At 42.8% G+C, this 12,459-nt stretch overlaps 1 protein-coding gene across 2 annotated transcripts in view; it reads right to left on the reverse strand.

The window, feature by feature from the left end:
• The window catches only part of Phactr4 (phosphatase and actin regulator 4), a 66,623-nt gene that overhangs the window by 52,380 nt on the left and 1,784 nt on the right, over positions 1-12,459 (reverse strand). For both annotated transcript variants that reach the window (XM_029476316.1, XM_029476315.1), the window contains exon 2: positions 4,182-4,235. In XM_029476316.1, the coding sequence (XP_029332176.1) occupies positions 4,182-4,197 (16 nt within the window). In that variant the 5' untranslated portion in view covers positions 4,198-4,235. The remainder of the gene's footprint in view (positions 1-4,181; positions 4,236-12,459) is intronic.

Here is a 12,459-nt window from a genome sequence, read left to right on the forward strand (position 1 = left end):
AGCCATCATGTGGTTGCTGGGAATTGAACTCATGACCTCTGGAAGAGCAGTCAGTGCTCTTAATCGTTGAGCCATCTCTCCAGCCCCCGAAGCCCACCATTTTCAAGTGGGTTCTAGGAATGCTTTACCAACTGAACCATCCCCCAAGCCTGCTTGCCTGCCTACCTGTCTATCTGTCTATCTGTCTGTCTGTCTGTCTGTCTGTCTCTCCATCCATCCATCCATCCACCCACGCCCCTAGCTATCTTATTTTTTGATATGGAGAATCATCTGTAGACCAGGCTATACTGGAATTAATTATTTATCTCAGTCTAGTATCAAACTAGTGGTAACCTTCTTGCCTCAGTCTCCAGAGTGCTGGGATTACAGGTGTGAACCAACAAGCATATATTATTCTTAGAGCTTTACAAACACTACAAGAGAAAGATGAACTATGATTACTTTTAGCCTCATTTAATCTCAGAGGAATTTACCTCCTACGCCTGAAGGACTGCAACTCACTAAAGTCCATGCTTCCTCCTCCTTTTAAACAGAAGGGAAGGGCTGCATTGCTGACATATGCTTAGCTTCCAGTGTTAAGATAACATCATAAAAAATCTCCCATCAGCGTTAAAACAAGACACACTAGCTAGGAGCATGGCCACTTAGTAAATCCCCTTGATCAGATAAAGAGTGGTTCCCACCCTTCCTAAAGCTGAGACCCTTCAGCACAGTTCCTTATAATAATAATAAAATAATAAAATTATTTTAGATAATTTGATAAAACTTAAAAATTATAAAAATAAAATTTTGTTGCTACTGCCTAACTGTAATGAATCATAGTGTGCATCTCTGACACGAAGGATATCTGATATGTGACCCGCAGGTTGAGAGCTGCTGAGGTAGAGGCAAGGAAACACAACAAAAAAGCTCTACACATAAGTACTTCTCAATTTAGTCACAATAAGAGCCAGGTGTAGTAGTGCACACCTTTAACCCAGCCCTTGGGAGGCAGAAGCAAAAGGATCTCTGTGAGTTCTAGGCCAGCCTGGTCATCATAGTAAGTTCTAGGACAGCCTTGAGAGACCTAGTCTCAAAAACAAACAAACAAACACACAAACAAAACCAAAACCAAAATTAGACATGATAGATACACTAGGCCTTTTACCCCTCAAGGGCACCCACTTTACTCTAGAATAACCTCAAATTTCCACACTAAACAAACAGAGCTAAAGGAAACTGACCTTATTGGTTTGGCAAATAAATTGCTCACTACACTAACAAATGGTTTCTTACATTTTTTAAAAAATGTAACAATTTTAATCAATTAAAAATAGGTATAACAAAGCCGGGCATGGTGGCTCACGCCTTTTTTTTTTTTTTTTAAGATTTATTTATTATATGTAAGTACACTGTAGCTGTCTTCAGACACACCAGAAGAGGGAGTCAGATCTTGTTACGGATGGTTGTGAGCCACCATGTGGTTGCTGGGATTTGAACTCTGGACCTTTGGAAGAGCAGTCGGGTGCTCTTACCCACTGAGCCATCTCACCGGCCCCGGCTCACGCCTTTTATCCCAGCACTTGGGAGGTAGAGGCAGATGGATTTCTGAGTTCGAGGCCAGCCTGGTCTACAAAGTGAGTTCCAGGACAGCCAGGGCTATACAGAGAAACCCTGTCTCGAAAAAGAAAAACAAAACAAAAAATAGGTATAACAGGCTGGAGAGTTAGTTAAGAGTACGCGTTCTTGCAAAAGACTGGGATTCAATTCTCAGCACACACAGTGGCTCACAACCATCTGTAACTCCAGTCCTATGGACCCAATGCCTCCTTGTGAATTCAGGCACCAAGCACACACATGGTGCACATATATAATGTAGGCAAAGCACTACAATAATATTAATTTTTAAAAATAGTATTACCAGCCAGAAAGTAGTAGTGTACACATTTATTCCCAATACTTAGGAGACAGAGGCAGTTGAATCTCTGAGTTCAAGGCCAACCCTGTCTACAAAGCAAGTTCTAGGGCAGTGAAGGCTACACAAAGAAACTATGCCTGGGGATGGGGTTTAGAGGACATAGGTCAATTCAGGGGGTACCTGCCTAGCATGCACAAGGACTGGGCTCAGTCCCTAGCATTGCATAAAACCAGCTGTGGCGCACACCTGTAGCCCTCAAACTCATTTTAACTCACTTTATAGTAAGTTTAAGGCCAGCCAACTGGGTTGCATATGATCCTGTCTCAAACCTACTTTAAAAGGACCATCAAACCAAGCAGAGAGGTATTCTTGGCCATCCTGCTCTACACAGTGAGTCCCAGGCCGTCCAGGGATACACAGTGAGATCCTGCCCCAAAAGTGGGTAGAGGGAGTTGGATCTAAATGGCTCAGTTGGTAAAGATACTGACTACCAGAGTTTGACCCAGAGCCCACTTGATAGAAGGAGAGACTCTTAAAAGTTGTCGTCCTCTCACCTCTACACTGCTGTGCTGAACATACACACACAAAAATTATTAAAATAAATATGAAAAGATCCGTAAGTTAAACATGAAATTCATTTACATGTCCTATACAACTTACAGGTAATTTTATATATTTGTTTTCAGATTGTGGTCCACCCCATTCTCACTCAGGCAGACAGAATTTTACAATTATCTTAGCATTCAAAGAATTTCAGACTTTGTAAAATACAGATTTTATTCTATTTTATGTGTACGAATCTTTTTCTGCATGTCTATGCGCAACGTGTACAGAGTGTCCTCAGTCGCCAGAAGAGGGCACTGGAGCCCCTGGAATTGGAACTGCAGAGAGCTGAGTCACTGGGACTCACACTTAGGTGCTCTGGAAGAGCAGCCAATGCTCTTAACCTCTGAGCCATCTCTCCGGCCCCATTACAGATTCCAACTGTACTGGAAATCTTTGGTGTTACACACACTGTCCAGCCATGGTCATTTCCGTCTCACTTATCTCCCTGTGCTTTGTTCTCTTTTCCTCCCCTCCCTCCCTTCCTTCCCCCCTTCCTTCCGACTTCCCTGTTCTTTGAAAAGATCTCACACAATGTAGGTGTGGTCCTCTGACCGCTGGAGGATAGCCCCCTGCATGCGTGTCCCCGTGCAGGGTGACATCTCACTATCTGCAGCTTGTTATATCAACACTATCTTTAGGAACAGTCACGGTGCTGTGAAAAGAAGTTCAGTCTCTCCAATCCTCAAAATAATTTCAAGAATAACCTGATGACAAAACTAGGTTGACAAACAAGGTGCTGTCTGCCCTCTAGTGTTCAAACTAAGATCTCCCAATGAGCTAGCTATACTTCTAAAAAAAACATGCTCAGCCACCTAGGCGCATTAAAACCAGCAAAACAAACAAACAAACGTATGTCGTCTCAATTGAGGTAAAAAATGTAACCTGAACTTCCTGATTATGATTACCAGGTCAGAAAGTTCAGCCTCAGTCACATCAATGGCAACAGAGTAAGACAGAAGAAAATAAACTGAATTAATATCTCAAATACAATTCCTAAGGGCTGGGGACACAGCTCGTTTTACAATGCCTGCATATACACAGGAGGTATGTGTCTCTCCTAACCATGGAATGGAGTCCAGCACTGTCATGCACTCAGGAGGTAATGGCAGAGGGATCTCTGAAAGTTCAAGACCAACCTGGTCTACATAGTGAGTTCCAGGCCAGCTGGAGCTACAATTAAATCCTGTCTCAAAAAAAAAAAGCAAAACAAATGGGGTTGGAGAGATGGCTCAGCGGTTAAAAGCACTGGCTGCTCTTCCAGGGGTCCTGAGTAGCTCACAAATGTCTGTACCTCCAGTTCCAGGGTCTCTGACACCCTCACACCAATGCACATAACATAAAGATAAATAAGTTTTAGAAAACCAACCAAGCAAACAAACAAGAACACCAAACCCCTAGTGCTGGGCGTGGTAGCAGAGGCAGGAGGATCTCTGTGAGTTCGAGGCAGACTGGTTTACATGAGCTCCAGGACAGCCAGGACTAGGTAGAGATCCCATCTCAAAAGCAAAAACTAAAAATAAAATAAAGGACAAAAGCTAACAGATGAGAGTATGAACGGATGCTGAGAGCACAAAGTCTGAGAGGCACTGTTCTACATCAGCATCCTGAGCGTGAGATGATGCACTCAAAGCTGCAACAGGTAAGGGCGAGCATCAGTAAAAAAGCAGGCTACACTCACCCGATGGATCTTCCATCCCACTGCTGACCAGCGTAGGGAGAGGAGGGGTAGCTTCTGAAAAGAGAAAAGGTAAAAACAATACTGAAGACATCAAATTTACCATTTTGTAAATTTCTTTGAAATAAACCCAACTTGGGGGCTGACGAGATGGCTCAGTAGTTAAGAGCACTGACTGCTCTTCCGAAGGTCCCGAGTTCAAATCCCAGCAACCACATGGTGGCTCACAACCACTTAAAAAAAAGAAAAAAGAAAAGAAATAAACCCAACTCACTAACACTTTAATAAGTGCCAGGCATGGTGGCACACGCCTTTAATCCCAGCACTCGGGAGGCAGAGGCAGGCGGATTTCTGAGTTCGAGGCCAGCCTGGTCTACAGAGTGAGTTCCAGGACAGCCAGGGCTACACAGAGAAACCCTGTCTCGGAAAAAAAAAAAAAAAAAAAAAAAAAAAAACACAAAAGTACCACAAATGACAAGAAGAACTGACAGTTCTCGACTTTCCCACGGACACTGCCATGCATGCGAGCCCACACTCACACAGCCACTCACACGCACACACAGGGTAAGTAATTATTTTAAAATGAACACTGCCTTCTGGGAGTTTTCAGGGGTATTATTGGGATACAAGCACAACAAACTAAAATATCAGGAAAAATCTAAGTCTAATGTGTGTGTGTTGTTTCCTGCTTTTTGAGACAAGCTCCCAGTACTTTTCATTTTTAAATACATTATCCTCAGTCTCCTACAACATGTTAAATCTCCATCTTGCATTCAATATATAAAGAAAAGGGCAAAGTTTTGTGTAAATCAAAAACAAACCTGCTTTGTGGCACACCACTCTAATCTCACTCCTGAGAGGCAGAGACAGGTGGATCTCTGTGAGTTTGAGGCCAGCCTGGTCTACAGAGTAAGTTCCAGATAGCCCGAGCTATCTGGACCCTAAGTAAAAAGACCCTGCCTCAAAAGCTAATTACATAAATAACAAAACAACTTATATGCATCTCTGAGCAGAAATAAGAAGTATATTTTTAGGGAGGGAAGTAATTTTATAGAAGAAATTATCTTTTTAGGTACAGGAATCTAAATTTAGGCTACTCACGTATGAAAATAAAGCAACAGAAAAATGTTTTATTTTGCTTTGCTTTTTTAAATATTTGTTTATTTATTTTATGTATATGAGTACTCTGTCTTCAGACACACCAGAAGAGGACATTGGATTCCCACTACAGATGGTTGTGAGTCACCTTGTGGTTGCTGGGAACTGAACTCAGGACCTCTGGAAGAGCACTCAGTGCTCTTAACCACTGAGCCATCTCTCCAGCCCTGATTCTTTTGAGACCTGGTTTCACTTAGTAGCTGGCTTGCCAATTTATGGAGCTGCTCCTGTCTCTGCCTCTTGAGTACTAGAATTAAAGGTCCCCAATACCATGGCAAGCTAAGAATGTTGACTGAGTATAAATATTTACTCAACTTCTTGAGGGTCAAATCTGCCTCATCTAGCTTAGGCCAGTTTCCTAACCAATCTCTCTACGGTCTTGTCATTCCCTGATCAGCAGTATGGATGTAAACTCAACTGGGATCAATTATTAGCAGAGAGAACTGGGTTTAAAGATGGGGTTTTGATGTAAACTACAGGGCAGGGCAGATACAGGGTCAGACATACAGCACAGATTTCCCCTGGCACAAGGTGTTGCGGGTCCAACTCTTAAGAGTTTCAGCAGTGGCAGGTGGTGCCATGGGAAGGAATGTACTACTTGACTGCAAGACAAGGAAACAGTAGTTATAATGACAGTGGAATTGAGAAATTACTGTCGGGCTCAACCACTATGACAGAAAAAGAAAACAAACAGGTAAGAGAGATTAACCGTCATCTGACAGGCAGACCGGAAGGCCTCAAAGTATCCTTGGTAACCTCCAAAGTTGTTCTCTCTTGCAGGAAGATGGCAGAAAGCTCTGAGGACCAGCCTAAGAACCAATCAACAGAGTAGCCCAGCTCCAGAGCTAGCTAGTTTACCACAGAAGCTGTGGTATATGATCCTATGTATGCTGTACAATGGTATACCATCCTATGTGTACTGTGGTATATTATACCATGTGTGCTGTGGTATCCCATCCTATGTGTGCTGTGGTATCCCAACCTATGTGTGCTGTGGTATACCATCCTATGTGTACAATGGTATACCATCCTATGTGTACTGTGGTATACCATCCTATGTGTACTGTGGTATANCCATCCTATGTGTACTGTGGTATACCATCCTATGTGTACTGTGGTATATCATACCATGTGTGCTGTGGTATCCCATCCTATGTGTGTTGTGGTATACTAACCTATGTGTGCTGTGGTATACCATCCTATGTGTACAATGGAATACCATCCTATGTGTACAATGGTATCCAATCCTATGTGTGTTGTGGTATCCTAACCTATGTGTGCTGTGGTATACCATCCTATGTGTACAATGGTATACCATCCTATGTGTACTATGGTATATCATACCATGTGTGCTGTGGTATCCCATCCTATGTGTACAATGGTATACCATCCTATGTGTACTGTGGTATATCATACCATGTGTGCTGTGGTATCCCATCCTATGTGTGCTGTGGTATCCCAACCTATGTGTGCTGTGGTATCCTGACCTATGTGTGCTGTGATATACCATCCTATGTGTACAATGGTATACCATCCTATGTGTACTGTGGTATATCATACCATGTGTGCTGTGGTATCCCATCCTATGTGTGCTGTAGTATCCTAACCTATGTGTGCTGTGGTATACCATCCTATGTGTACAATGGTATCCCATCCTATGTGCGCTGTGGTATACCAACAGAGGGGCTCTGAATGGTAAAGAATGAGATGTTAGTGTATGGAATCAAGAGCTCTGAGCTGATGCCTGCTGAGGCTTAGATGTGTCAAGAACCTTGTCCCCAGGGTGCTGGTACTGGGAAATTGAACCTTTAGGAGCTAGGACATAATGGAGAGGGAACAGTTAGGTACTTTGAGAGAACTGTTAAGTTTTTGAGAGGGCAAGCTGTTATAAAGACCTGTGCCTGACCTCTTCCCTGCTTATATGTGCCCCCACCACTGCCATGTCATGGGTAGTAAGGGCCTCACCAGAGGCCCTCAGCAAAAGCTGGAAAGCTTACTGGCTCACAGCACTTAGGGCAATCTCTGTCTAATCATTACTTAACCACTAAGCCAAACAAGTGCAGACTGCAGTTGGTACATAGAACAAAGAACGCACTTTACAAGTTTAGTCCAAGAAAGCTACCAAGCAAGACCAAAAGAAACCCACAGCAAGGGAAGTTTATTCCAGAGCTGCCAGATCATATTACTTTAAATGGCCAGTACATATGTTCCTGTGTGTAATGTGGTATGAATGTGTGTAAAGCCAAAGAAAAAGGGTCTAAAAAGCCAGAGAGTCAACAAATAGGAAAGTATGGCTTGTGATTAAGCAAGAAAAAGCAGTCAAAAAAGCTGAATTGAGCCAGGGGTGGTCCTCTAATCCCAACAGTCAGGAAGCAGAGGCAGTCTGACCTCTGTGAGTTAAGAGGTCATCTAGGGAGAGGGCTCAGCAGGTAAGAGCACTGACTGTTCTTTCAAAGGTCCTGAGTTCAAATCCCAGAAACCACATGGTACCTCACAACCACCCCTAATATGATCTGATGCCCTCTTCTGGTGCATCTGAAGTCAGCTACAGTGTACTTATGGATAATAATAAATCTTTGGGCCTGAGTGAGTGGAGTTGACCAGAGCAAGTGGGGTGAGCAGAGGTCCTAAAATTCAATTCCCAACAACCACATGAAGGCTCACAACCATCTGTACAGCTACAGTATACTTACATACATAAAATAAATAAATAAATCTTTAAAAAAAATACAATAAAAAAGAGGCTAGCTTGACCTACATAGCAAGTTCTAGGCCAGCCCACAAGTACATGGTTAAAAAAAAAAAAAAAAGGAAAAAAAGAGGAAGAAAAGGAAATATAAAGAAATTCCTAGCTGTTAGAAGATTTATAATAAGCTACCAAAAAAAAAGTGCTACTAAATCTAAAGAACCAAGGGCTATCTTTGTATGAAGTTCAATGGAAAACAATTTCATAGGATTTGGTTTCTAACAGCACAAAAAAAAAAAAAGGTCATGTCTAGTTAATTTGGGGGGGTTGTTTTCAAACCCTGGCCTTACCCTGTAATCCAGAATGGCCTAGAACTTTGTGCCTAGTGTGGCCCAAACTCACTGCAAACCTCAGCTAAGCCCCCTGGATGCTGGGATTACAAGTGGGAGCCACCACACCAGGACAGGAGTCTCGGTGACGAGCCGTCCATGTGCACCCTTGCTGTGTGTGTCCAGGCGTCCAGGGTGGACACCGTTGCTTTGTTCAAGCTGTCTGGAGGGGTTATGAGAATCAGAGTGTTGAAAACCAAGTGGAACACACTCTCAGCATTCCAGACCACTCTCTCCCTAGACAAACAGCTAAACATGTTTACCCTCCATTTCATTCTTATGCTCAAAATTCCCTCGACCTAGAATAACCTTAGGGCTTGGGCGACAGTTCCCTCTGGAAAGCGCTGTCTTGCAACCGTGACGGTCTGAGTCTAACCACCGGAAGATATGCTGGCTAGAACAAGAAGACTCCTGAGGCTTGCTGGCCAAGCAGCCTGACGGACTTGGAGAGTTCCAGGCCGATAGGAGACCCCATCTCAAACAACTGTCTGTGCTGCTTCCTGTACTGCTTACCAAAACACAATCTTTTCCCCCAGTCAGGGTTCCTTTGTGTAACCCTAGTTATCCTGGAACTTAACTTACTCTGTAGGCCAGGCTAGCCTTGAACTCAGAGATCCACCAACCTCTGCCTTCTGAGGGCAAGGATTAAAGATGTGAGTTACCACTGTCTAGCCCAAAACAAATTAAACTAGACATATTGGTACATGCCTTTAATCCCAAAACCCAAGAGAATCATTGCAATTTCAAGGCCAGTGAGGTCCAGGCCAACAAGGGTCATGCTATAAAGTGTGACCACAGCCTCAAATAAAACAATACAATTGTTTAGTCCCTATCAAAATTTTATATATTTATTTTTTATTAATTAGATTTTTCTTTTCTTTTTTGGTTTTTCAAGACAGGGTTTCCCTATGTAGCCCTGGCTGTCCTAGAACTCACTCTGTAGACCAGGCTGGCCTCGAACTCAGAACTCAACCATGCTCTGCCTTCTGAATGCTGGGACTGAGGGCATGTGCCACTACTGCCCAGCTCTAAATTGTATTTTCATTTGAAAATTTTTATGGGGGCTGGTGAGATGGCTCAGTGGGTTAGAGCACCCGACTGCTCTTCCGAAGGTCCAGAGTTCAAATCCCAGCAACCACATGGTGGCTCACAACCATCCANAAAAAAAAAAAAGAAAAGAAAATTTTTATATACGTGTTTTCCTATATGTAGATAGATAGATAGATATAGATATAGACATAGATATAGATATAGATATGCACCACATGTGAGCATGCGGCCCTTAGAAGCCAGAAGAGGACATCTGATCCTTGGACTTACAGATGGTTATAAGCCATGAAGTAGGTGCTAGGAAGTAAACCTGGATCCACTGTAAACACACAGCGCTCTCAACTGTTGGGTAATCTCTCCAACTCCAGCTTATTTATTTTGTGTGTGTGTGTGTGTGTGTGTCTATCTGTCTGTCTGTCTGACTGTGCACATGTGCAGGTCACAGCACGCATGTAAAAGTCAGCACCCCAGGAGAAGGAGAGAGGGGAGGAAGAAGAGGAGGAGGAGGAAGAAGAAGGTGCTCAGGCCATTCCTGGAAACATCCCATTAGGTAAAGCAAGAAACCATTTGCCCCATGTTCAAGATGAAAACCTAAGGCCCATGGATGTGACATAAATCCAGCTATGTGGTACAGGCCTATATCTCAGCACTTTTGAGACTGAGGCAGGAGGATCATTTCTAGTGCCAGGCTAGCCTCAGCTATATAGTGAGTTTCAGGCCAGTGTGAGCTATTATATAAAGAAAGACCATGTTTCAAACAAAACAAGTTAATTTTTAAAATAAGAGATTAAGCTGGGTCTGGAGAAATGGCTCAGTGGTGAAAGGACTGACTGCTCTTCTAGAGGTCCTGAGTTCAAATCCCAGCAACCACATGGTGGCTCACAACCACCTGTAGTGGAATCTAATGCCCTCTTGTAGTGTGTCTGAAAACAGCTACAGTGTACTCATACATTTAAAAATAAGTGAATCTTGGGCTGGAGAGATGGCTCGGAGGTTAAGAGCACTGACTGCTTTTCCAATGGTCCTGAGTTCAAATCCCAGCAACCACACGGTGGCTCACAACCATCTGTAATGAGATCTGATGCCCTCTTCTGGTGCATCTGAAGACAGCTACAGTGTACTTAGATATAATAAATAAATACATTTAAAAAAAAAAGTAAATCTTTAAAAACAAACAAGGCAGAAAGAAAAAAACAAGCAAACAAGGTCAATACTTGGGGGGAAAAAGGAGAGAGATTAAGCTGGCTGTCCAATGATTGAGACTTATATTTTTGGTTTTTTTGTTTTGTTTTTTTTTTTTTCTGTTTTTTCGAGACAGGGTTTCTCTGTGTAGTCCTGGCTGTCCTAGAACTCACTCTGTAGACCAGGCTGGACTCGAACTCAGAAATCCGCCTGCCTCTGCCTCCCGAGTGCTGGAATTAAAGGTGTGCGCCACCACGCCCGGCTGAGACTTATATTTGGTGTGCATTTACCATCTGTCTCTTCGCCTACCCCAACCTGGAATCAGTCTGTAAGGTCTGCAAACCTCCAGAGGTGAAAATAGTTTCACTGCTCTGTCCTCGGGACCTAAAGCATTAACTTTCACTCATGGCTAAATGAGTAAAAAGATGGATCTGGAAATAAAACAGACCGTCATTTGAAGAGAGGAGTGGGGAATAAGCCCTCACTATACAGTACCAAAGCAAGACAGAGCTGAAGCGTGCACCCATTAGTGTAAAGGCTAAACTAGTTTCCAGGCTAGCCCTGAGAAGGCAGAGGCAGCAGTGAGGTGGAGGGTAGCCTGGGCTATGTACAAGCTCCATTTCAATCCTATCCCCCAGAGAGAAAACTAACAGAAAGAACACAGACTAATTACACTGACTCAATTCCACTGGAATGTTATGCATTTTACTTCACAATCTAGTACAAGAGCTGAAGTCGGTTGCTATTGCTGATGTCACTGATGTCATGGCGTGTACTGACTGAAAACCCAGGCTGAACTGCAGGTTAAGTCTCACCAAAAGTTTTTAACTCCGCAGACTCTAAAAAAGTACATGCATTTGAACTGTTTTCAGAGTTAGGTCTCAGGAGCCAACGCTGCCTTACCTACTTCTCTTACATACATAATTTTTAACAAACCTTTAATCAGCTTCTGTCCTTTTTTTTTTTTTTNTTTTTTTTCTTTTTTTACAAAACATGGTCTTATTGTGTAGCTCTGGCTGACCTAAAACTTGTTATGAAGACCAGGCTGGCCTCAAATGTAACCACCTTTTAATAAAAGCTTAAAACCACAACTTAGTAATTCATCACCCTTTTGTCCCCAAGGCCCCATAAAATTGCTATTCTGCCTAGACACGGGATAAACAAGCCAGAGTGAAGGCAGCAATATTATGGAAAAGACTTCATGGTTCTATGAATTTCAGTTCCTTATGAATCAGTTTATTCGGAATGGAAAATATTCTCTTATATTCAGATCTCAACAAATTAAAGCAGTTTGTGGACATATGATTGATAGCTGCACTAAATCTGAGGAAACAGAAAGCCCTAGGTTTGCTCTTTGGTTCAGCTTTCCTACCTGGGCTAACGGAATGGCTTTGGGCCAGTTACTTAACATTTTAGAGGCAAGGCCGCATCAACTATAAAGTGAGAACCAATACCTCACGTAAATGTGCTGAGGATTGTAATAGTTACACAATGTGTATTAATAAGATTTATACAACATATACAACTTTCAAAAATAACATGGACACCACTATCCTGTTTGAGTAAATAAACCAGAATGTAGTGATCCTGCTAGAAATTCACAGCTTAAGAGGTGCGGTGGGGTGGTGCCACTAGAATAATCTTACCACTTGGAAAGGCAAAGGCAGGTGGAAAGCCCAAGCCCACAGTGGCCCAATCTCAAGGAAATAAATAAATGCCTATTCCCAGGGACTGAAGAAGAGCTGGGGCTAGAGGCACGTGCTGCACATGGTCAAAACCCTGGATTCTATTCCCAGCACAACAACAACAACAAAAA

Source organism: Mus caroli, chromosome 4 (assembly GCF_900094665.2).
Source record: "Mus caroli chromosome 4, CAROLI_EIJ_v1.1, whole genome shotgun sequence".
Classification (NCBI taxonomy): Eukaryota; Metazoa; Chordata; class Mammalia; order Rodentia; family Muridae; genus Mus; species Mus caroli.